This window comes from Hemitrygon akajei, chromosome 11 (genome assembly GCF_048418815.1).
Source record: "Hemitrygon akajei chromosome 11, sHemAka1.3, whole genome shotgun sequence".
Classification (NCBI taxonomy): domain Eukaryota; kingdom Metazoa; phylum Chordata; class Chondrichthyes; order Myliobatiformes; family Dasyatidae; genus Hemitrygon; species Hemitrygon akajei.
Genome location: NC_133134.1, coordinates 129,399,915 through 129,427,326, shown reverse-complemented (window position 1 = coordinate 129,427,326; position 27,412 = coordinate 129,399,915). Strand labels below are relative to the sequence as shown.

The window sequence follows — 27,412 nt, the reverse complement described above, 5'->3', positions numbered from 1 at the left end:
CAAGCCAATTCTGTATCCACACAGCTAGGGTTCCCTGGATCCCACGCCTCCTGACTTTCTGAATAAGCTTGTACTGAGAATTATTTCAGTTTTTTGAGCTACACACTTGTTTGCAAAAATAACTCTTAATATGTTGTAAATTAGAATCCAGGGAAAGCAAAATGTACACATTGTTATTAACTTATCATGAGCCTAGCAAAACTGCTGCCACGTTAACTTATGGTAGGAAAACAATAATATTTACACTGGTGAGAATAACGCAGGTGTTTGATGCTTAGAATGTGTGGAGTTAACCATTTATATAAAATTATGCAAATATACCATCCTAAATGCCCTTAGGAGTACAGTTGAACATCTGGACTTGATGCATCAGCTAATATAGTAGATACGTTTAACTTTATATAATTCAAAATACATGTGACTTCATTAGCTTTGTATGATTCTAACTTTATTATTAACTTAAGTAGTGATGTTTGGTTTCTTTTGTTAACCATTATTTCTGGCAAAAGCTATTATGCTTTCTTGGAAATGACTATGTGAACAACTATAAGTATGCATAAATAATGGCTATCCTGGTAGCAGTTTACAGGTTGTTGCATGAAAATATCTTGTATTGCATTTTAATTTTGTTCAGTTAGCTAGTACTAGTCCAATAGTTGTTTTAGTCTATTATGGCAAGTTGAATTAATACCTATAAATAAAGTTAAAGCTGTTAAATTCTTTGTTACAGTTGTTGAATAAAGTTCATTGATTATTTCATGAAGATTATACTCCATCTGGAGATTTTTTTTTTAAAAAAGCATTTGAAGATACTATAGTGAAAAGGAAAGATACTGGTCCTCATCAGTTTCTCAGGCCACATCACGTTGGGGCTAGGTAGAAGTTTTTTTTAATCAATTCAGCTCTAATAGTCTGTGGGAATTTTTGTTACTGGTAGTGGTAATCCTGCCTAGTTGTTCTACTCGCATCTGAGGAATGTGCTGGCTTCTGTTTAGTCTTTACCAATGTAGGAGAACTGTGTTGTAGTATAGAACAGAACCCAGCCATTTATTTGCTGTAGATGTAAGGGTTGCACAAGATGACTTTGAGAAGCTTGATTTTTATGAAGACAATCACTTGCATGCATTGATATGTGCGGATTGTTCGGTCAGGTTTGGAAAATTTCTTATCAATTCCTGTAAAATTGTTGTCCTGTGCTCTTGGGGGGGGGGCGGGGATGAAGTAATTCCTTTATAATCCCGTAATACTGTTGAATTGTGCTTTCTTTCATTTTAGCCAAGGACAGTGAGCCATTTCATTTACAATAGTTCAAGGCAGCAGTCTATTTCCGCAGTCTTGAGGACAGTAAATGCTTATCCTGTCTATTTCAAGGTCCCATAAATGAGGTTTTCCAAAAAATAAAAACACAGAATTTGCTCTAACAAATCTGAAATTGTATAGGTTTAGTCCCCCTCTACTTGTCTGGGTTTAGCCCCCCTTTTGCATACATGTAGTTTCTCTTCGATGAGTAATACTTAAGCTCATCATTCTCAGTAAACTTGGTTCCCCTCCAAATTTATTTGTATTTATTATCAAAGTTCAAAGTAAACTTTATTATCAAAGTACATGTATATCTCCATATACAACCCTGAGATTCATTTTATAGACATACTCAATAAATCCATAGTATAATAACCATAACAGAATCAATGAAAGACCACTCAACTAGCGCATTCATCCAGAGTGCAGAAGACAACAAACTGTGCAAATACGAAAATAAATAATAATAAATAAGCAATGTATAGAGAACATAAGGTGAGCCCTTTGGTTATGGGAACATTTCAATGATGGGGCAGTAAAGTGAAGACATTTACAAAAATCTTTAATCTCTTGGAAATTCCTTTCCCTTCGCCGCCTTTATAATTTCGTATGCTATTATTGCTTTAGGGAATTGCATTTATTTTTGCTAATCTTGTTACATAGTTGTAGAAGCTATTAAGATCTTTGTCTCACTAATTTACTGTAACATGTCTCCATCAATTTTTTAATCACTTGGTACTTAAACCTCCTGATTCCAGGCCTGCTGATCATTTTGAAGTTTTTATAAGAAATAAATAAAGTAATACATAAAATAAAAGAATAAATAAAATACAAATCTCCTTAGTCCACGATGTTTGAATCATTTTTCACATGGAGTTTATATTTTTCTCCATGGAATTTTCATGTTGAAATGCTGAAATATTTCTTTAAATGCTTGCCATTATTTATCTACTGGAAAACCTTTTCATCTCTTCCCAATCTCCATGCACTCCCAGCATAATTGTATTTATTTGGGATCAAGACTTTATCTTGTAACTGATTCTTATCTTGACTGGCTAAGATTTTTTCATTAAACTCTATCTCAATACGCCATATAGCTTGACGATGCATTATTCCTGAAAATTGTCCTGACCCTGTCCTCCAAGCTTTTGGCTAGTTTAATTTGCTGACTCTCCATGAAAATTAAATTCCTCTGATTATAACATTACCTTTTTGCTACAAGTTTTTCTTAATTTCTCTTCAATATTGTTGCTGTTGTCAGAGGACTTGTAAAGAAGTTGTTATTTTTGTCTCATTTTCTCTCCTCTCCACCCATACCGATAGTACTTCCTGTCCTTTTGTGCCAAAATTGTTCCTTGCCGCTTTTTGTAATCCTTTTATTACAGATGTTTTCTTAAACACTATTTATTTTGTGCTTTCTGGATGTCAAGTACTTAATTTCGATCTTCATCATAGTGTATTTGTGGATACTTAAAACATTCTCAGGGTTATTCCCCATCTGGATTAGCTAATTTTAATCCTTAGAACCTCTGTCTCTTGACAGCTGCTTGTTCCTAGTTCCATCTATAGCATTGGTTCCTATGAGATAGGAATATTCACTATATTTGAATATTATTGTATAAGATTTCCTGACATAAAGAACCATATCAATGCCCCAAATATATTCTAGTCTACTACCCTTTCCTCTCTTCTCCCTCTCAGCCACTCGCACCCCTACCTGTCTTTTTCCATGAAACTCTGGTCTATCAACATTTCCAAACCCCTCAAAGTAGCCTCATTCTGTGCCTGTCTATTCCCAAATCCAAGATATTACCTGACTGCTACTTAAGTCAGCTTGCCTGCTGCACCATAGTGACTGCAGCTGACTTGAGCTCAATGACAGTTGATCTGGTTTGTCAGATGTAGCGAACTATTATATCTAACAAACTGCTATTGTAGCAGAACTTAGTGATTCTGTAGATGCTTTAAACCAAAGTAACAATTACGAAATGCTGGAGGAACTCAAAAATCAGGATTTTGACCTGGAAGTTTATTTGTCTATTCCTTTCCATGGATCTGCCTGACTTTCTGAGATCTTCCAGCATTTTGTATGTGCTATTAAAGCAAAAATGAGGCACCATCATGTTCTCTCTGCCCTGGAAGAGGGTTCCTGGAATACTTCCTCAGCAACTACACAAAAGCCTTGGGAGAAGGTTGCTACCTCTGGTGTCACTACTAGGTGCTGAAGTCAGTGGCAGAAGGTATGTCCTCAGCCATTAACAACACTAAGCACCTTCACCAACCCAGAAAGTCCAGTGGCCTTTGTCAAAGTTGGAGACCAACCACAGCCTAAGCCCAGATCACCAGCAGGCTTGCTCATCGTGGTGTCTGACTGGCAACTGCAACTTTATCTTGGCAACAATTAAAATTCCCTGACTTCATCACATTCTCATCACTGAAGCCTAACATGGTCATTCTGTCAGAAACCTCAAAGGTAGTCATGGTGGAACTGATGATGGAAGACTGGACTGGAGAGGCCTTTGCACCAAATACCATGAGCTAGTAGAACAGTACCAGAGATGGGGATGGAGGATGTGATACAAACCTATAGAGCTGCGTGCTGAGGTTTTGCTGGCTGCTTGCTGTGCAGTGCCTACTGTTTCCTTAGCATTACAGGGGCTGCAAAGAAAAGAGCCATCTGGACTGTCATAGAGGCTGCTGAGCGAGCCTCCAGATGGCTATGGTTCAAGAGGTGTAATGCTGCTGGGACACAAGCCAGGACCTGATCAACCCTGGCTGGGTCACCTGGGCAAGAGTGTCTGATGTTTAAAGATCCAAAATACCCGATGACCACATGTTACATCACTGTGTCCCAGCACATCCTAGGATGTATCTCAGCATTAGTGGCTATGGATTTTGGGATCTTTCTGATTTCTCCAAACACTAGTATGTAGCTCCATCTAACTATTTGTCCGACTTTTGTTATTAAATCTTGCTTTACATATTGAATAAATTGAGGCTTCAATTAACCTTTTAATGTCACTTTGTGTTAGTTGTGTTTTTAGCTTTAACCAGTTTATCCATGAAGATTTGTTTAAATCGCTAATAATTACCCTTCATTCTGCTATAAATTATTTTTCAAAAAGCACTAATGAACTAAACTCTAGGCCTTTAGCCATTAAATGTAAATATTGAAAGCACATTTCATTAAAATTGCACTTCATTCCAAGTCACTTTATGACCACTAATGTTATTTATTGGTTTACATGCCTAAATATTTTTTGTTCATATCGGAAACAAATGTTGGGCAATGAATAGTAGTGCTTCTGTTATAAAAGATTAAATACAGTGAAGGAAGAAGAAATTCCTTGTTGACCTGGTATATTAAGCATGTAGCGAGACAAAATGTTTTGCTATGAATTGTAAGGCAAAGACTTTATTTCCAATAAATTAAATCTATTGCTTTGAATTTGAAGTGTAATAATTAATATTATTTGGCTTTAGCCCTTGATACTAATCATCATTGATAATGTAGAAGAGCAGTATTTCATGTGTCTAAAAATTTCAGACCCTGGGACACCAAAATTTTAAAGAGTAGATTTTCTATACAGCCTTCTGGAATCTGTAATTAGCAGTGATGGGAATTTTGAAGCAAAGGATTCCCTGGATATGATTCATAATGTAAACAAAATGTAGACAATATTTTGAATTTTCTTTGGCAGCATTTCGTCAGTTTTCCTTTGACTGTTTTCTTAATAAAACATTACTGGCATTAAAAGCCAGCAAACATTGAAAATACACAGTAATCCAGCATCATGTGTAGTAAGAAAAACAACTAATTGTTCAGGTCAAACCCCTTTATCAATACTGTTTCCATTTGTAAAATCAAATATTGTTGGCATGTTCCTGCTTCATTTACAGTAATTTCCATTTTGCAATTTCAGGATATCCGACATCAAGCCAGTGACTTCCCCTGTAAAGTAGCCAAGCTTCCAGAAAATAGAAATCGGAACAGATATAGAGATGTCAGTCCATGTAAGTGTTGGGAAAGGAATCTTAATTGCTAAAAAATGTATGCATGTAAAAATGATTAATTTCCTGAATGTTGGTGTTATTGTAATAATTAGGTACACAGCCTTACAGTAAGCGAGTTTCTACTAGGCTTGTCCAAGATTTCTGTTTTTGAAATTCTTAGGAAAGTCATTGCTTTGGTCAGTTGCACTGTCTGTTGTAAACATGAGGATGACATGATTGCATGTCAAGGGATTGGAATCCATCATTCATCGGTAAATTGTTGATTTTGTGCAATATGATAGTGCAGTGAAATTTGAGCAATCTGACTATTTTGCTTATAATAATCAAATGCAAAATGCTGGACTTGTAGATTTTTTTGGGGGCCATTGATACAGACACATGAGTTCAAATCACCACATAGCAGCTAGGGAATTCAATTAATAAGGTAGTTATGAAGGCTTATTGTGTGTTGGCCTTCATTAGTTGGAAGATTGAGTTCAAAACCTGCAGGATAGAGTTGCAGCTCTATAAATCTGGTTTGACCACACTTGGAGTATCGTGTTCAATTCCAGCAGCCTCATTTCAGAAAGTATGTGAAAGCTTTAGAGAGGGTGCAGAGCAGATTTACCACATGGATGGAACAAAATGGTGGGCTGTGTGAGAGGGAATGCTGAGACTGGTATTAGAGTAGGTTAGTGAGTTGGCATACAATCATGGGCTGAAGGGCTTGTACAGCACTGTACTGTTCTACATTCAGGATTTTTAAGAGCTCAAAAATAGAAAGCCTAGAATACTGGGAAGACTTTGTATATTGGACTGCATCTTTGAAGAGATGAGCAGATCTCAACAAAGTGTTAGTTTCCCCCTCAGTAACCACAAAATACCAGATTGTAATAATCCATTAGTTTCACTAATAATGCAAAAATTGATTTGAGAGGTAGTTTAAATTAAGTTGAACACATCCAGAATTGCATGTGAATGCAGTCAAGAAATGACATAGGTTTAAAGCTCAGCTTATCAACAAAGAGTTGATTCTCTAAATGTTGGGCAATCTAGCAGATTTTAGTAATCAAGTTTGAGATTTGTCTTGATAATGAATTAAGTTGCCATATGTTACTCTTACCAGGCACATACATTTTTCTTAGATAAAATTGTAGGCTATCTGACTTCTCCTTTAATTTCCTTTACAATTAACTGAAATTCAACTACTATTAGCATTCCTGTTGTTTCAGGTATTGTACGCAAGATTATGGATTTTGTTGAGTTCAGAATCGGATAAAGATTTAATATCACTGGCATATGTTGTGAAATGTGTTTTGTGGCAGCAGTATATTGCAGTACATTAAAAAAACTAAATTGCCATTAGCGTTAAGAAGGCTTTTTAAAAAATGCGTTTTATTAGTCAAGGCACTGAGTTCAAAAGTCAAGGTTATGTTGCAACTTTATAGAACTCTGTTTAGTAGCAGCAGAGGCTGAGGGGGAGATCTGATAGGGTTTATAGTTTATGAAAGGCTTAGATAGAATAGACAGGGTGCATCTTATTCCCAGGGTTGAAGTGCCTAACACCAGAGGGCATACATTGAAGGTTCAAGGGATAGGTTCAAATGCAATGTCAGGGTAAGTTTTTTTTTACTCAGTCGTGGATGCATGGACTGCGCTGCCTTGTATGGCAGTAGAGGCAAATACTACTTAGGCTTTTTAAGAGGCGTTTAGATAGGCACATGAATGTGAGGAAAATGGAGGGATATGAGCATTGTGTAGGTAGGAGTGATTAGTTTTTGTGTTTTTTTTTGTACTTTTAAACTGGTTCGGCACAACATTGTGGGTCGAAGGACTGTTCTTGTGCTGTGCAAGTATTACAAAAAGAGAGGAACAGAAGTGAGGTAGTGTTGTAGGTTCATTGTCCATTCAGAACTCTGACAGCAAAGGGGAAGAAACTGTTCCCGAAATGGTGAGTGTGTGACTTTAGGTTCTTTTACCCCACTACCTTGATGGTAGCAATGAGAAGAGGGCATGCCCTCAGTGATGGGGCTCTTTGATAAACACTGCCTTTTTGAGGCATCACCATTTGATGGTGTCCTCAATGCTGAGGATGCTAATGCCCATGATGGAGGTTGCTGAGTTTACAACTTCCTGCAGCTTTTTCTGATCCTGTGTAGTGACCCCTCCATGTCAGACGGTGATGCAACCAGTAAGAATGCACGCCACAGTACATCAGTAGAAATTTGTTAGTCTTTGGGAACATACCAAGTCGTCTCAAACTCCTAATGAAATGTAGTTGCCTTCATGCCGCCTATGTAATTTCATCAATAAGTTGAGCCCAGGATAAATCTTCAGAGATGTTGACACCCTTTCCACTGCTGATTCCTTGATCAGGACTAGGGTGTGCTTCCTGGACTTGCTCTTCCTAAAGTTCACAACCAATTCCTTGGGACATTTGACTTTGCCATCTAATTCCTTCTCTTGCATCCAAATTCAGTGACTGTAACTACTTGCAGACCTTTTAATCAATTTAGAAATATATATGTGGCAAACTAAGGGGAACGTTGAAGAGTAGAAGCTTTATTAGCAACATTTTCAATTGAAAAGGATTTTAAATGCAAGAGTTTGCAATAATTTAGAGGTAAGAGCAAGCTAGGGGCTGTAAAAAGAAATTAGATAAGTTTGTGGCTTGTATTCAACAATATACAAGAGGCTGGATATGGAGGGAACAAATTTTTTAAACAGGTGATGAACTAAATTGGGTGAATGTGGACCTTCCTATCTGTAGGTCTAACTGAAGACATAGCATTTTGATTCTAAGCTCATGTGAGAATTGGTTTGATTATAGCCACTGGGACATTGGGAACAGATATGGTGGCAAACTAAGGAAAGGTAAAAACAATAGGGTTATTGTCATGGGGGACTTTACCTTCCCCCAATACAAACTAGGACCTTATGAGTGCAAAAGGTTTAGATAGGGCAGAATGTGTTAGGTGTATTGTAGAGGTGTCTTAAATCAATATGTAGATAGTCCAATAAGAGGAGAGTTGTACTGGAGCTGGTGTGGGGTAATGACCCTGGCCAGGTGACTGACCTTTCAGTGGATGAACAGTTAGGGAACAGTGACCACAACTCCTTAAGTTTTAAGATGGCTACCGTAAGATAAGTAAGGACCTTGTGGGAGAATATTAAATAGGAGCAGGGCAAATTGTGAGAGCATTAGGCAAGAACAAGGGAGAGTTAATTGGGAACAGCTGTTTTTTGGCAAGTTGACGTCTGAAATGTGGAAGGTGTTTAAAGACCAGCTGTACAGAGTGCAGGGCAGGTATATTCCAGTAAGAAGGAAGGACAAGGAAGTAAGAGAACCTTGGATGTTGAGAGTGGTGATGAATTTAGTCAAAAACAAAAAGTATGTAAAGCTTAGGAAGCTAGAATGAAACACCTTATATACAGGCTGGGTAGCCTCCAACCTGATGGCATGAACATTGATTTCTCTAACTTCTGTTAATGCCCCTCCTCCCCTTCTTACCCCATCCCTGACATATTTAGTTTTCTCCCCCCTTTTTACTCTCTGCCCATCACTCTGCCTGTTCTCCATCTCCCTCTGGTGCTCCCCTCCCTCTTTCTTTCTCCCTAGGCCTCCCGTCCCATGATCCTTTCCCTTCTCCAGCTCTGTATCCCTTTTGCCAATCACCTTTCCGGCTCTCAGCTTCACCCCACCCCCTCCGGTCTTCTCCTATGATTTCGCATTTTCCCCTCCCCCTCCTACTTTCAAATCTTACTATCTTTCCTTTCAGTTAGTTAGTCCTGACGAAGGGTCTCAGCCCAAAACATCGACTGTACTTCTCCCTATAGATGCTGCCTGGCCTGCTGCTTTCCACCAGCATTTTGTGTGTGTTGCTTGAATTTCCAGCATTTGCAGATTTCCTCGTGTTTATTTGATTACTAAAATTGGTTCGGTACAATTCTGTGGGCTTATGCTATACAGTTATATGTTCTGTTATCAAAAGGTTGAAGAATTGGATTGATTTTAAGGGTGGCAAAGGGAAGGAACTTCAGTAGTGTCTTATGTCCTGCCTGCTACTGGTTCTGAGAAAAGTGCTTAAATGAGAGAATGTGTAAACTACTGTATCTTAAAGCAACCTTGCTTGACAGATGTCCAGACGTCTTAGTAATAAGACCATAAAACATAGGAGCAGATTTAGCCCATTCAGCCTATCGAATCTGCTCCACCATTCCATCATGACTGATCCCACTCAACCTCATATGCCTGCCCTCTTGCCGTAACCTTTGATACCCTGACTGATCAGGATACTATCAATCTTTGCTTTAAATATACCCATGGCCTTGGCCTCCACAGGTGTCTGAGGCAGAGCATTCCACATATTCGCTATTCTCTGGCTATAAAAAAATCTTATCTCTGTTCTAAACGGTCACCCCTCAATTTTGAGGCTGTACCCTCTAATTCTGGACAACCCCTATCATAGGAAGCATTCTTTCCACATTGACCTGATTTCACATTCTGTAGGTTTCAATGAGATCTCCTGAACCCCCCCCCCCAACCACTTGCTTCTAAATTCTTGAGTAATCTTTGTTTTATTGCATAAATGAACCAATTACAAAAAAAAACTAACCAAAATTACAAATGAGTATCATGCTCTACACTATCATGATTGTTCCCACAGAAATTTAAATATTTTCATGAAAACATGGAAGTCCTTTTTGTGACACTGTTTTATCATCACCTGCTGTCAATCCAGCAACACAATCCATATTCAATCACCCTCCATGAAACAACACAACCTGTATTCAATGTGGGGAGCAAAAGCATTGAATTTATAATTAGGGCATGTGAAATTTTAAAAGAACATTCTCAGAACAAAATGTAAGTATCCTATTCAATTATTTTCTCAACTTTTTGTAAGGTACCTTATTGCATCTATTTAGGAATTCCAACTGTACTGCCTTTGCCCTTTGTTTCATAGTGAAATAACGTGTGATTCTGTTGTATCCAGTAAAGTTTTTTGAGTGAATTTTAGTCCCACAGAAAGGGCCCCTTGCATCCTTGGATCACCCCCACACTAAACTGACTCCTTCCTCTTGCCTGATGCTCATTCCCCTGCATCACTCTGTTTTGTGTTCGAGTCGCTCCCAAATACCTATTCTTGGCCTGATCTTTGAATCACATCAAACACTTGCACTGGTTAGCTGTCATTTTATTATATTAATGGGGATTTTTTAAAAAATTTGAATAAAAACGAGCAATTGAATACATTTGTTAAAATAGCTGTAAGTATCTGAATGCCAATAGGAGATATTATAGAAGAGAATGAAAGCAGGACACTAGACAGATAGTCAAAGTGTATGTAAGAATATTGGGATAAATCACGACAAATTAGTTTGCAAAGTATGAGAACCAGATGAAAAAAATAATGCATAAGATTTGCAGAGATGACCTAATTAATGAATAGATTGTTGCAGCAAGATAAAATTATTCATAGGCAGAGTTATAGAACATCCATCAGAAATGGATCTGAAATTTTGCCACAACCCACTTTTTTTTTTGGTTAGTAACTTTCATTTTTGCAGCCAAGCTGTAACTGCAATCTGGATTTTAGTACAAACCACAGAAAATTAAAACGTGTCAAATGCAGGAAAATTTAAATATTAATGTTAAGGATCAGTACCACAAGCACAAAAGCCAACTCAAAATGAAACATTGTGACCTGCAACAAAATCAGAATCTGAAGTGTAATGCAACAGTATCAATAGTAACAGGATCTAAATTTCACTTTGTTAGTGTAACATTGAATTAGATTGTAAATTTGAGGTAAAGGTGGGAACTTTAATCTGGAGGACATATTTTGCATTAGAATGCAAAATAGATTAAATTCAAATACACTTATGAAGTTTCTGCCACTATTTATACATACTGTACTTCTCTTTTCACAAAACCACACCCAACTTGCTAAAAAGAGAAGTGTCAGTTTCATCATAGCTTGAGTTTTTTTGAATCTATTATGTTAATTTTACAGCAGTGTTTCTTGGCCTGCAGAAAAATTGCAATTTATATTTATGCCTCTGATATGAATGAAACTGAAATTCATAAATGAAGGATTTAACTAAAGTTTGTATGGAACCTGATTTTTCTTTCATTTTGTATCTTGTGACTAAACCACTACAGCATACAAGCTATTTCAAGTTTTGGCTTGAAGTAGCTTGTCTATTCATCTTGTTCCAGGCAAAATACTTGATTCTAATGCATGGCATTCAATAAAGTAAATATTTATCAGACTGTTGTTTAAGAGATATACCCTTTTGTTACAAATAGTACTTCCAAAAATATATGTAAATATAAAATGCTCATTGTTTTTGTTTCAAGTCGATCACAGTCGAATTAGGCTGCAGCAAGGTGATAATGACTATATCAATGCAAGCTTGATTAAAATGGAAGAGGCTCAAAGAAGTTACATTCTGACTCAGGTAAGCATTTTTTAAGAATAGTGCATGATTGAAAATAAAATTTATAAAAACTGTTTTGTAGCAGAAATTTGTGACAAATTCTGTACCAACCCCCTCTTCCTATTAGTAGTTAGCCAGTGAATCAGACTTGAATGTGTGACACATATTCATGGATGTCCGCTTCTTGAATTTAGTGCAGGCAAAGAGATGGTCAGTGTTTTAGGTTGAGACTGCATTTAGAACTGTAGAGCGAAGGTGGCCAGTGAAGTGAGAGGTAGGCGTGAGACAGATTGGTAGGTGGGATCAGATAAGGGAGAGATGATGGACAGGTCAGAGAAGGAGTAGGAAAGAAGATCCAAGGAAGAACTGGGTTGGAGAGGATCATAATCCTTTGTAATAAGGGATTGAAAAGAGTAAGTAGGGAGACTGATGGGAGCAAGAAAGGAACATAGGATGTGGGTGACCCAAAGCTAGAAAATGTTTAATATTCCTACCATTGGTACACACACTTCCTCCATTTCCTGCATTTCTGTTCTCAACCCACAAGCCCCCTCCCCCACATCCTACCCCCATTAGCTGCAACACATCTGTTCAATACCACTCTCACCACCATTCAGGGGTCTGAAGAGTTCTTCCAGATGAGAAATTCACATGCACCTCCTCCCAAACTGGTCTATTGTATTTTTCCCGCAATGTAGCCCCCTTTATATCAGCAAGCCCAAGCACAGACTAGATCTTGTTCCACATGGGAAACTTACAAGCCAATGATATGAACATAGAGTTTTCCGATTTCAGGTAATCCTAAATTGCTTTCTCACTCCCAACTGTCCACCAAGGACCATTCTTCCTATGTTCAGCATTTCCATCCCTTAACCCCACCTCTGTTATCAAGACACATTACCCTTCTCCACCTGGTTTGAGGTGACTGTTAACCATTTACCTGTCTAGCTGGTTGTCTCCCACCATGTTTCACATTTCCCATTTCTTCAGCCTCCTAATGTGATGGCATCTGCCCATCATTTCTCTGAAATCTGTTATCAACTGGCCTTGATCTCTAACCTCCAGCCCCACCTTCCCCCTCCCCGCTCCATTGCCCATTATTTCTTCCTTGTCTCATTCCACCTGTCATTTACTGGGTTTTGTCTTGCGCCTTCCTCTCACTGTTACATCTCCCCTCTACATTCGCAATGCTGATGCCTCTTTTGCCTCCTAGCCGTCATTTAGTTAATTAAACAATAGGCCAGAACTTTGATCACTTTCCTCCAGCAAGGAAGAAGCTTTTAACCCATCCTTTTAATGTAACTTGCTTTAAACATTGCCAAAAATAAAAACATCTTGTTTGCGTGCACTCTCTATACATTATGTTACCAGAGAATTGAAAGTGACCAAAATTTCTGCATCCTTTTTTTATTTTAGGAACTGAACCTGAAGATAAAAACAAAGTGAATTTGATATGTTAGGATTGTCTCTTGGGTCAAGCTATGAAAACACGCTCAATATATTTAAGCATTTACTGTATAGACATGTAGAGTGACAACATGTTCATATAAACTTATTGCAGTGCTTTGTGCTGCCACAAATAAGTAGCTATTGTTGTTCAGCCTAATATTAAATTACGTATCTGGTTTTCTTTTACACCTGAGATAATACATTTCAGAACATTAGTAGTTTAGATTCTTTGTCTTAGTTGTATTTATAGCCATTAACATTACAGATTCAAATCAAATACTTCTAAAATTAAAATTTGATTTCATATTTTCATTGTGCAACTGTTTGTTCCAACGTATTTCATAAGTACTACCAGATTTTCTCATGTTCTGTTTCCAAGTTTAAGTGGAAGAGAAAGATATAGAAATTTATCTGATTTGGTTGTTAAGCATCTGCTAGCAGAATATGCTCTGGTTTTATCCATCAACACAATAATGAATCAACAATGCTGAGAGTATCATACCCAAAATCTCAACTTGATCTTTCAGTTTTTTTAAAGATTGATAATCTTTTGTTATCATAGATTGTAGTAAATCATCCTGTTGAACATTTTGAAGCAATGTTTATGCATTGTTATTCACATTGCCTGCCTGAAGAGTTGTTCAGTAATCACTTGAAGTTTGCATGCTTTAATAGTTTTAATAGTATGGTTAAACCTTGCTCTTTAATGGTGAAGCCCACAACTGTTTTCTATAAATTTGTATATTTTTACTTCAGTCTAGGGGGTGGGTGCTGAATCTTAGATTTGCAGTTGTATTTATCACTGTTTAATTGGCACAAATTTATTCTCATCCTGTTCTAAAAGAAATATAGCATTTATTTATACAAACTTTCACAAACTCAATATCCTAACACATTTAGTAGCCATTTAAGTACACGTCAACCTTCACTAATCCGGCACCATTGGGACCTGCAGAGTGCCGGGTTAGTAAAAATGCTGAATTACAGAAGGACCACATTAAGCAATAGCTAACCACTCTATCATACCTTTAAAGTATCATGTAAATCAGTACAAGTTAGATAATAATGAAACAAATATTAAATGAGTAGCAAGTGAAATTTTAATAAAGTAATATACTGTACAGGTATAGATAAAATAAAGGGTACAGGTAAACATAGAAACATAGAAAACTTACAACTGTCAAGAATCAACAAACAGTTGAGCACTTCCGCTTCTAAAGTGAGACGTTTAATATACCTTCAGGCAAAGTTACATGTCTGCAAGTGTGGGGTTGTCAAGATCATCAAAATCTTCATCTTGAAAAATGAGTGAAGCATCAGGAACTGGTGCTGAAACTGGCACAACAGTTTCTTCAAAAACTGTTGATGTTGGTGGCAGCACATCTGGGTAAGCAGAAGTCAGAAAAAGGAGGTCTGCTATACACCACATTTCACGTGACCGCCAGGCGGCTGGGGATTCGGCGCTGGGCTCTTCCCTCTTCACTCGCAGTTACGGAGGGAATCCTCTTTAGTTTCTTTTCCTTTGCTTGGTAATATGTTTAAATTCAGTGGGTCGCCACGTCTGATCAGAGGTCATAGACGGAAGAGAACGGAGCGCTGGCTGGGCATCACCAGAGGGCAGGGTGCGACTGCCGGCAGGTGTGGGAGAAGACGGACTGACACAGCGCGCGCCAGCTCCCCTGCTGTTGTTGGGTGAGATGGTTGGGTGCCGGGCGGCCGTGCCTCATGCAAATGATATTAATAAATGCAGGAAAACAAGCAGGAGTCACCGGTCTGTGCTTACAAGAGCACACCAACATGTGAACAGATCTAGCGCAACCAAAACAATGTGCAGCAGATTGGTACGGTGGCCCGGGAAATTGGAAATTACAGTTGTGCGGAAAATTTGAAATCAATGCCGGATTATTGAAGAAACCAGATTACTGGTAGTCAGATTAGTGAAGGTCGGCTGTACTTTTTGACCTGATTAGGCATGTAGTGTATTACAAAGAAATGTAATAAATTTGTTAATAGCAGCATCCCTTGGATGGCTAGATAAATGACCGGATTGTTAGTTACAGTGATATTGTAACTGGCTGACTGTTAGCACAGACACTGAAAACAGTTCTTTTTGTGTCTTGAGATGTATTTTATCCTCCTGGAAGCATGTAGACAGATTCACATTTCACATAACTGAACACTCCAGCAATGCAACACTGAAGTTTCAGGGTGAGTTTCGTGCCCAAGTTGCTGGTCTGGAAATTCAGCCTGCAACTTCTGAAACAAAAAGGCCACCACTAAATATGATGTAACCTGGTATTTGTTGATCCTTAATATAGTTTTATTAAAAAAGTGGTAACCTCTGAAGAGTTTTTCTTCACATAACATTTATTATACAGTCTTTCTGTTCTGGTAATTCTGTAACACTGCATGGAATAAATGTAAATGAAAATAACTAAAATTGTGGGTCCCAAAATCATGTAATTCTGTTCAAGAAGAAATCTGCAATTGCTGGAAATCCGAGCAACACACACGAAGTGCTAGAGGAATTCAGCAGGCCAGGCAGAATTCAGGAAGAGTACAGTTGACGTTTTGGGTGGAAGCCCTTCAGCAGGTAGAGGATTTAGACACTGCTGAAGGGTTTTGGCCCAAAAGGTCAACCATACACTTATCTTAGATGCTGCCTGGCCTGCTGAGATTTCCAGCATTTTGTGTGTGTTATATGCAATTCTGATTCTCTAATTTTTTTTCTTATTTTAATGACTATTCTGTAAATTGAATTTGTATGGTTCTTTGCCTTTTCTTTCCATGTACTGTTGCTCTCTACACCCCAACCCACCCCATTTTTTTTGTTGTCTTAAAGTTTCTAAATTTTACTTTCTAAAGCTTCAGTTAAAGTTAGAGTTTCTAAAGAGGTTAATGAATTTTCATAACTTTGTTACATCCTTTATTAGCAGAGGATACCATTATTCTGCAAATAAAAAAACCTAATATGTTGATTTTACAGGGACCTCTTCCCAATACATGTGGCCATTTCTGGGAAATGGTTTGGGAGCAAAAGTCTAGGGGAGTGGTCATGCTCAACAGATTAATAGAGAAAGGATCAGTAAGTAGTTGAATATATCTACATTGATTTTATAAAGCATTTTGTGGAACAGCTGAAATGGTGAATTCTTAGGAAGTAAGATGTGGAGTTCTTTTCCATTTATCGTGGAAGAAGCTGATATGCAATAAAACATGGTTTCTAGTTAATTTAAACATCGATTGAAAAATAATTGAAACTTAATTTACTATCTTGGTTGATGATAATTATTCAATTGTGACTTAATAAACTACTTTAGACCATGGTATTGGAAATTACAAGAACTACTTTTCCAAGCCATGTGATATTAATAGGCTTTGATTCATGAATATGACTACATTTCAATTCAGCTGCCTGAAAAAATAATTTCCTTCAGAAATTATTTTCTAGTAAAAAAAAATGTTTTGGGAAAACAAAAATCACTTTCTTTTACTTTTAGTGCTTCATTTCTAAGCAAATTTTAGTAATTTTAATTACTGCCATTCACATATACTGGGCTGAAAATTAATATATTGGACCTGTGAATCTGAGAAGTATATTTTTTGGTTGGTATCCTAAATAACTAAATACATTTTAATCTTTACTGCCCTGAGTCATTCAAATCTAAATATCACGGATATTGCAGAAGTACTTGTATTAAATTTTCCACTTCCAAGATCTCTGGGTATACTTGACTTGGAAGTATATTGTCATTCCTTTCTCATGGCTAATGACTAAATCCTAAAGTTCCCTACCTAATAGTACTATGGAAATTCCATTTCCAGAAAATACATTGGTGCTGTTGATCCATCAATACGATTTAGAATATTATGGCAGCTGGGAAATTGAAATTCAAGCAATATAGTAAACATGGAATTAAACAACAAATCTATTATTAATGGAAATTAAAGATTTGCAAATTTCTAATGAAGTGGTGGTTGGTACCAATCAGAGTCAGGGAACATTAATGGGAGGAGAAATGGAGCTAACATACAGGTCAAAAATCCTTTGTCAGAAATTGTGCTGGGAACTGGGAGTGGTACCTAATGGTTAACACTGGATGCTTTTCTAAGCATTTTGGTCATCTTTAAACTACATAAACAATTTTGGCATTGAACCTTCAGTAGAAAGTGGTGCTTGTATTACATTTTTTAAATTAATGAATTGCATACTTTTCGGTTGAATTGTTTCTTTAGTATGCTCATGCATAGTGCTATATAACAAATGAGAATATCTGCAGATGCTGGAAATCCAAGCAACCCACACAAAATGCTAAAGGAACTCAGCAGGCCAGGCAGCATCTATAGACAAGAGTATAGTTGACTTTTCAGGCTAAAACGTCAATTGTACTCTTTTCTATAGATGTTGCTTGGCCTGCTGAGTTCCTCCAGCATGTTGTGTGTGTTGCATAGTGCTATACAAGTTTGTTGGTCTGTCAGTACATTGTCATAAGGCAATCTACTTAAATGACTTTTTTTTTATCATGCATTCAATGTTTCTTTTACAATGAACGTTAAATTTTATTGAGAGACACAAAATGCTGGTGGAACACAGTAGGCCAGACAGCATCTATAGGAAGAAGTACAGTCGACGTTTCGCGTCGAGTCCCTTGTTTTTCATCTCCACATTTACTGTCTTTAGTCTGTTTCAGAAATGAATATCGCTCTTATGTTGATAGTGGTCTGCTTAATTCCTTTTTCCCCTTTTCATTGTTAGATTGGTAATGAATTATCTAAAGAAACCTTGCCAATATTTGGTTACAAATTTGTTTTGGCTTCATTAAAGACTCCAGAGGTATGAAATCAGGTGCCAGTGTCTTGTCTATTTGAGTAGCAAGACTTTTATCCAGGCTCTAGTTAGTGGCATTCATCTTCCCATCAATCCTGACCAGATTTCCAGTCCCTACTGCTGAAAAGTACCCCTACAGCAGGATGCTACCTCCACCATACTTTACAGTAGGGATGATGACACCTGGCTGATGTGCAGTATTGGATTTATGCCACAGGTACTGCTTGGTGTTAGGCCAGAAAGTTCCACCTTAGTCTCATCCAACCACAAGGCCTTCTTCCACCTCTTTATCTTATTTTCTAAGTGACGCTTTTTAAAGTCTTTATGGGCAAGTATAGCTTTTTTGTAAGGCCAGGTCTTCTTCCTTACCACTCATCCATAAATATCCTTTTTGTGCAAGGCCTTGGCGACTAGGGAGCCTTGAACTTCATCTCTAATTGCAGCCGTTGACTTGGGCAGCTCACTCAGAGTGACTGTTGGTGTCACAGTAGCCTCTCTTAAAAGTGCCATTCTTCTCTGGTGACTAAGTTTAGAGGGGCAGCCTGACCTAGGCAGTGTGACTATGATATATTTTTACCACTTATTCATGGTTGACTACACTGAACTCCAACGTATATTCACTACCTTTGAGATGGCTTGTACCCTTCCCCAGATTTGTATTTCCATGACTGGGCTCTGTTTTTTTGTCTTCATTTTGGTTTTGTTTGAAAATGTACCATACTGTTTGACCTTACAGAGAGGAGTGATTCAGGTGATCCTCCAATTTTGGAGGAGTTGGCAAGGTAATGTGCTGAGGGAAGTTAGTGTAATACAGTCGGCCCTCCTTATCCGCAGGTTCTGCATGCACGAATTCAACCAACTGTGGATTGGGAAAACCACAGTTCTCTCTCCAGCACTTGTTTGAGCATGTACAGACTTTTTTTCTTGTCATTATTCCCTAAACAATATAGTATAACAACTATTTACATAGCATTTACATTGTATTAGGTATTATAGGTAATCTAGAAATGATTTAAAGTATACGGGAGGCTGTGCATAGGTTACCGCAGATCGGAAATCGAAAAAAAAACGGAAGTTCTCTAAGTCGGAACAGGTACATCCGGTATTATTTAGCATCAGTTAGTTAAAAGTTTGTCTATACGGTACATATTTTACCTTTCTATGCATATAAAACACAGAATTATTTTAATAATTAAACCACTGCATTGCTTAGTAATAATTATAGCTTTCATCAGGGCAGGACCTTCACATGCTCCATTATTCTCACTTTATCCTTTAAAATTATTCCAATTGTTGACCAACTGTAGCCTAATGCTTTTCCAGTGACCGATGGCATTTCGCCTCTTTCCAATTGCTTTATTATTTCCACTTTATTTTCAATCGTGATCATTTTCTGGAACAGAAACACTGTTTCCAAAACAGCAGGTCCCGAGCTCCGCTGGGTCCTAAAGTCCACCACACTGAGGCAGGTTAAATAAGGTCCGGAGCTCTGCCAGGTCCTAAAGTCCACTGACTTTAGCATCCGTGTGTTTTGGTGTCCGCGGGGGGTCCTGGAACCAACCCCCATGGATAAGGAGGGCTGACTGTAATTACAAAGAGGATGAATACTTCCTCAGCCTCACAATTTTGGTTTTAACTTTTTAGCAAATTGTTGACAGGTTTTGGAATTCTTCTTTTAATTTGACATGTTTTGTAGATTAGCTCAAAAATCTTATTTCAATATTTTAAATTTAGAAAATGGGACAGTAAAATATGAAAGTATTTGTAGGGGCTGAATACTTTTTCACTAGCACTTATTTCCGGCCTGAATTAAAAATATTGAATGTCAGAGCTAGTGTTGGCAGTAAGACTCTGCTTTGTTGAAATATAATGTTATATTGGTTCACTTTTTTTGAGTAGAAAGTTTGAATGTTAGCACTAGGTCATTATAATTTATCCAAATGTCTCCTAATTCTAGGTAAAATGTGCACAGTACTGGCCAAGTAAGGAAGAAGCAGATATGATATTTCCAGACACACAGTTCAAGTTAACATTGATTTCTGAAGACGTAAAATCATACTACACAGTACGACAGTTGGAGGTTGAAAACCTTGCAGTAAGTGCATCTGCAAAGTTTGAATCATTGTTTTGATAACTTTATCATTAGAATTTCTTTGCAGTCAATAGTATTAACTGAATTTTCACTACAGAATTCCAATGAATGGGAAAGATGAAGAAAAAAAATTGTAATGTCTTCATAAATGTGTTGTTTAAAGATGTCCAAAAGTACATTTAATAAAATTTACTCAACTTTAGAGGTTCTGTGCTTACTAATACAAGTGCATTTTCAAAGATAGCACAGGAGAAAAGTAAGGCAAATGAGAGGCCCTGGATGTCATTTACTTGGATTTTCAGAAGGCACTTGATAAGGTGCCACACATGAGGTTGCTTAACAAGATAAAATCCTATGGTGTTGCAGGAAAGATACTAGCAAGGATAGAGGAATGGCTGACAAGCAGGAGGCAGCGAGTGGGAATAAAAGGGGCTTTTTCTGATTGGTTGCTAGTGACTAGTGGTGTTCTTCAGAGGTTGGTATTGGGACCTCTACTTTTCACATTGTTGGTCAATGATTTAGATAATGGAATTGATGGCTTTGTGGCAAAGTTTGCGGATGATATGAAGGTATGTGGACAGGTAGGTAGAGCTGAGGAAACAATGCCATTACAGCAGGTCTTCAACAAATTATAAGAATGGGCAAAAAGTGCCAGATGGTATAAAGTGTTGGGAAATGTATGATGATACATTTTGGTAGAAGTGCAGACTATTATTAAGATGGGGAGAAGGTCCAAACATCAGGAATGCAGAGGGACTTGGGAATCCTTGTGCAAGACTTCCAGAAGGTTAATTTAGAAGTTGAGTCTGTGGTAAAGAGGGCCAATAAAATGTTGGCATTTATTTCAAGGAGAATAGAATATAAAAGCAAGGAGATAATGCTGAGGCTTTATAAGACACTAATCAGCCACACTTGGAGTATTGTCAACAGTTTTGGGCCCCATATCTCAGAAAGGATATGTTATTGGAGAGAGTCCAGAGGAGGTTCACAAGGATGGTTCTGGGAATGAAGGGGTTAACATATGCAGAGCGTTTAGCTACGTTGGGCCTGTACTCACTTGAATTTAGAAGAATATGGAGGGGATCTCATCGAAACTTACTAGATGTTGAAAGAACTAGATAGGGTGCATGTGGAGAGGCGGAAGTTGATTGTTTCCTTATCGGTCAAGGTATCAAAGGATATGGCAGAAGGCGGGTGTATGGGGTTGAGTGGGATCCGGGATCAGCTATGATAGAATGGCGGAGTAGACGATAGGCTGATTGGCCTAATTCTGCTTCTATGTCTTGTGGTCTAATGTTTATGTAAGTTATTTAACCAAGGAATTAAATGCATGAATTCATAAATATTTACAATATTAATCAGCCATCCAATTCTTTTTGCCTGTAAAATGTGAGGAGCTGACAAAACATCACAAACGTCATTTGGCTATGCTTTATGCTCTAAATCTCTGCACATGTTTAAACATGCCCACCTTTATCTAGATAAAACTTCAGTACAATTGAAAAGTGAAGTTTATAAAGAAGTTTTCACTGTAGAACTTACCCTATAATTTAATTAAATGATAGTCATTCTAATTTAAAAATAATTAATTCTTTTAACAGTAGTTGTATTCACAAAACTGCGAGGTATTCCTGTTAATTCTTCATCTCCCCCAAATATGGTGGGAGGGAGATGGGAAGAAGATTCAGAATCTGAAGTAGCAACTAATTTTTGAACCGCTACTATTTTTTTTATATATAAGTTTTCAGTGCCAAGTATCTTAACTGTTCATTGAAAGTTAAAGCAAAACTGATTTATCTGCAAATGTTTCTGGTGTATTGAGCCAACTGTTACTTTCAGCTTTTCAGACTGAACTAAGTGGAAAAATATTTCTTTGAATTATTTTTTTAATTCATCATGGCTGGCAAGATGTAGGTTAAACTTTCATGGGTATTGTATTTTCAAAAACATTCTTAACTTTAAATTTTAAAGGAGCATAAGTAGGATGCAATCACCGTTTCCAATCATGCGCCCTTGAAACTATCAGTCGAAATAACTGATGTAACTTTTAACACTAGGCAATGGCGGTTCAATTCTACTCTACTTCAGGACTTAAACTTTGTTAACTTTATTAAAGAACAGATTGCCTTTCTCTTTCCAACTAACTTTATGGAAGAAATTTCCAGTGGAATATTTATGAGATACTTTTAAGGTATACATCCGTGGCCAAATTATATCATACTCTGCTGGACTGAAAAAAATTAGTAATGAAATACGTACATTGGTTGATAAGATTAAAGAAATTGATAAGAACTATTTTGTTGCTCCTAATCTGGAGCTTTATAAAAAGAGAGTTGAACTTCAGATGCAACAGTTTGTTATTAACATCCCCGATTGAAAATCAATTACTTAAAACTAAGAGTCAATTTTATATGCATGGTGATAAATCAGGTAAATTTTTGGCCAACCAATTGAAAATTGCTTCGGCTAAATGTCAGATTATTAAAGTTCGTAAACTGGATGGTAGCTTGACGGTTGACCACGATGAAATTAATAAATCTTTTCAAGAGTTCTATACCTCTTTATACCGTCAGAATTTCTTAATGATTCTAGCATAATGCATGAATTTTTAAGGAATTTGAATATTCCGAGATTACCACTTAATGAACATTTAGCGTTAGATGCACCCATCACAGAAGAAGAAATAAAGAAAGCAATTTCTTTGAATTCTGGTCAAACGCCTGGTTTGGATGGGTATACAGTAGAATTTTTAAAATCTATTTCAAATCTACTTTCTCCTTGGTTATGTAGAATCTTTAAGGATGCCTTATTTGTAGGTAAATTACCACAATCCGTTTATGAAGCATCTATTTAATTCTTAAAAAAGATAAAGACCCCACTGAATGTGCATCATCATATATCCTTGTTGAATGTGGACTCCAAAATCTTTTCCAAAATATTGGCAATTAGATTGGAAAATGTATTGCCACAAATTGTCTCTGATGACCAGACAGGATTTATTCAAAATCAATACTCATAATTTGACATTAGGAGGTTAATGAATATTGTATATACTGCTTCATCTAAAACTCCAGAATGTGTTATTTCGCTTGACGCGGAGAAGACATTTGATAGAGTTGAATGGGAATATTTATTTAACAAGCTGGAGAAATTTAATTTTAGCCTGAAGTTTATATCTTGGATTAAATTGATATATCATACACCCTTGGCTTCTGTACTTACCAATAATCAGAGATCCCACTTTTTCAGGCTTTTTCGAGGTACTAGACAAGGTTGTCCTTTCAGTCCCTTACTATTTGATATTGCCTTGGAGCCCTTGGCAAATTGCTCTTCGTGATTCACCCAATATATTTGGCATTATTCGTGGGAATGGGATGCATAAGGTATCACTATATGCAGATGACCTGTTACTATATATCTCGAACCCAGAGAAATCAATCCCTGCAATAATATCACTACTTGCTCAGTTTAGTAGTTTTAGTAGTTTTTCTGGTTATAAATTGAATCAGTAATTTTCCTATTAAATATGCAAGCTCCAGTCTATAGACAATCACCATTTAGACTGGTTACTGATTACTTATTTGGGTGTTAAAATTACTAAGAAGCATAAGGATCTATTTAAAATTAACTTTTTACCTTTAATTGATCATGTTAAACAACTGCTTACTAAATGGTCCCCATTGTCCCTATCGTTGATTGGTAGAATCAGTACTATTAAGATGATCATTTTACCTAAATTTCTGTATCTATTTCAGGCAGTACCAATTTTCATTTCTAAATCTTTTTTTGACATTACTGATTCTAAAATTTCTTCATGTATATGGCAGAATAAAAATCCTAGGTTAAGTAAGAAATTTTTACAGAAATCAAAAAAGGATGGTGGATTGGCAATGCCGAACTTAAGCTTCTATTATTGGGCAATATTTAATGTTCCGGCCACAAGATTTGGATGAAATTCAATGTCCATGATGGGTGAACCTTGAGCGCGAGTCTGTACAGGGTTTCTCATTGGCTTCTATTTTAGTGACCTCGCTTCCCTTTGGACTTACTAAACTGAATAAACAAATGACTAATCCAATAACTAAACATACAATACGAATATGGTTTCAATTTCATAAATTTTTTGGATTGAATAAATTTATCCTGTCAAGTCCTATTATATATAATTTTTTCTTCCAACCATCCAGAATTGATCAAGCTTTTCTTTTATGGAAGATGAAGGGAATAACATGTTTTCGTGACTCATTCATGAATAACTGTCTCATGTCTTTTGAACAGTTGTCTAATAAATATAATTTGCCTAGATTACATTTTTTCAGATATTTACAGATTAGAAACATTTTGAATATTTTACCTACTTTTCTGGTATCACATCAAACTGAAATTACAGATTTTTTTTTAGGTTTAAACCCCTATCAGAAGAGTTTAATAGCAATTATTTATGATCTGATTATGAAAATACATCTAGGTACATCTGATAAAATTAAGAATGAATGGGAAAAAGAACCAGGTGCATTTACCTATAGAGAAATGGGAAAAAATTCTCCAACTAGTTAAACACTTCTTCAATGTGTGCTAGACACACTTTGATCCAATTTAAGGTGGTTCGTAGGGCCCATATGTCCAAGGATAATTCAGCTCGGTTTTATTGCCATATAAATCCTGTTTGTGACAGATGTAAGTCTGAAGTAGCTTCCTTGGCACACATGTTCTGGTCTTATCCTCTTTTGGAAAAATATTGGAAAGATATTTTTAATATTATTTCAGTAGTTTTGTGTATTGATTTACAACCTCATCCTAGTTCTGCAATTTTTGGACTACTAATAATGGACTCTAGTCAATTATCCCCTTCAGCTTGTGGTTTAATTGCATTTGTTACACTACTAGCCAGAAGATCCATTTTATTTAAATAGAAAGATTCTAATCCCCCTACTATATTTCAATGGTTTTCCCAAACTATAACATGTTTAAACTTGGAAAAAATTAGGAGTGGCACTGGCAACCCTACGGTTAAATTTGAAGAAACTTGGAGACCATTCATTCAACATTTTCATATGATGTAAGCTGACCTCTTCCGAATCCTTATCAATAACTTTTTGCTCGTGTATAGAGGAGTGAAGTTAATAACAAATAATGATTTTAACCGATGTAACATGGCAGCCCAGCTTTTGTTTTGTTTTTATTATTCTGGGTTTTTTTAGTTTCGGGGGAAATTTTTTTCTCTTAGTTAAAAAAAAAACATTTTTCATTGAATCTTTTTTAGTTACTAAGAGATTGGGGGGGCTTAGATTACACATGTTACTCCGAGTCTGTTTATGTATAAATTAACCGTTATTAATGTAATCCCGATCTCTGTATCATTATGATTGTTATGTTTATCTACTCAAAACACAAAAAAGATTGATAAAGAAAGAAATTTAAAGGAGCAGTAATTGGGCCTTGGCTGGCACAAAAGTAATGTACCTTTGTTCAAGTTTATCATTTTTCAGATTTCAAAGTAAATTTATTGAATTATATACATAGAACCATATACAACCCTATAATTCATTTTCTTGTGGGGATTCACAGTAAATACAAGAAACACAATAGAATTGATGAAAGACCACATTCAGCAGTACAGAAACAACCAATTTGCAAAAGACAAACTGCAGATCAAAAAATGAAAAGAATTAAATTAACATGCAATAAATATTGAGGTCATGAGATGTAGTCCTTTAAAGTCCATAGGTTATGGGAACTGTGCATCGATGGGGCAAGTGAAGTTATCCCCTCTGGTTAAAGAACCTGATTGCTCTTTGAATAGTGTTCCCCTTTACATTTCTCAGAACAATTTCCTTTCTGTTTTAGTTTATCATCTTATACAAATTTGATATTGACTGTGCAATATCCATCACAAAGAGGTGGGAAGAGAATTTGTTTTGCATGTTGTTTGAAAAAGGAATTGTTCTTAATTCCGATTTTTCGGATCTGTTTAAGCAGAATATTTTGTATGAAAATTATAACTTTCAAGCCAAACCTCCTTAGTCCCTCTGCACTTCAGAGTTGTTTTCTCCCCCCACTATATTGGCATTCATCAACCGTGGGATAGAGTTCAAGAGCTGTGAGGTAATGTTACAATTATATAAGACCTTGGTTAGACCGCACTTAGAATACTGTGCTCCGTTCTTGTCACTTCACTACAGGAAGGATAATGAATACTGTAGAAAGAGTGTAGAGGTGATTTACGAGAATGTTGCCTGGATTGGAGTGCATGCCTTGGGAGAACAGGTTGCGTGAACTTGTCCTTTTCTCCTTTGAGTGACAGAGAATGAGAGGTGACTTGATAGAGATGTATAAGATGAGAGGCATTGATTGTGTGAATTGCCAGAGGCTTTTCCCCAGGGCTGAAATGGCTAATACAAGAGGACAGAGTTTTAAGGTGCTTGGAAGTAGATACAGAGGAGATGTCAGAGGTAAGTTTTTCTGTTTTACACACAGAGTGGTGGGTGTGTGGTATGCACTGCCGGTGACAGTGGTAGGGTTGGATACATTAGAACCTTTTAAGAAACTCTTAGATAAGTACATGGAACTTAGAAAAATAGAAAGCTATGCGGTAGGGAAATGCTAGGCAGTTTCAAGAGTAGGTTACACATTTGGCACAATATCGTGGGCCGAAGGGTCTGTAATTTACTGTAGATTTCTATGTTCTATTTTTGATAAAATTATCCCTTTTAATGTAGCAATATGAACTGGCACAACAAATAGAATAAATATTAATTTGGCTTTAAAGGTTTGTTGTTAGAAAAGGATGTTTGTCACATTTTTATATTAATAAAAAGTCATATGAAACCTTTTGCTCCCCTTTCCCTATTCCCAATCCCCTACCACTGATTGCAGGTTTTATTTTTGTAACTTTGTATATGAGGCTGGCATTCATTGAACTATTTTCTACAGTTTGGAAACTTTTTAGAATTGGTGTGATGTGTAGAGATTGGTGCTTGCATCTTCCTGTGGTGTTTACTGGTTTGCATACACAGTTGTGTGCAACATTCTCAATTTATAATCTATGTATTTGAAATGTATAATGCATAATACAAATAAAATTTCACACAGTATTATTAAAAGTTGAAACAAAGTTTAAAATTATTCACGTTATGAATATCTCTGTTATGTTACTCTACAGATGTGAAGTACAGAGTATACATAGGGCTTTTTTTTTTACTTACAAGACCACTGCCCCTGAATTGGGGGTAGGAGGATATGAATTTTCTCCGTAGGGATTATATATTAATAAAAATTAAAGAGCATTAGTTTTCACAAGATAGGTA

The 27,412-nt window shown here is 36.7% G+C and overlaps 1 protein-coding gene across 1 annotated transcript in view; it reads left to right on the top strand.

The window, feature by feature from the left end:
• Positions 1–27,412, top strand: part of LOC140736004 (tyrosine-protein phosphatase non-receptor type 1-like) — a 99,400-nt gene that overhangs the window by 54,305 nt on the left and 17,683 nt on the right. Inside the window, exons 2-5 of the mRNA XM_073061679.1 lie at positions 5,223–5,313; positions 11,657–11,757; positions 16,172–16,270; positions 19,971–20,108. Coding sequence (XP_072917780.1) covers positions 5,223–5,313; positions 11,657–11,757; positions 16,172–16,270; positions 19,971–20,108 — 429 coding nt within the window. The remainder of the gene's footprint in view (positions 1–5,222; positions 5,314–11,656; positions 11,758–16,171; positions 16,271–19,970; positions 20,109–27,412) is intronic.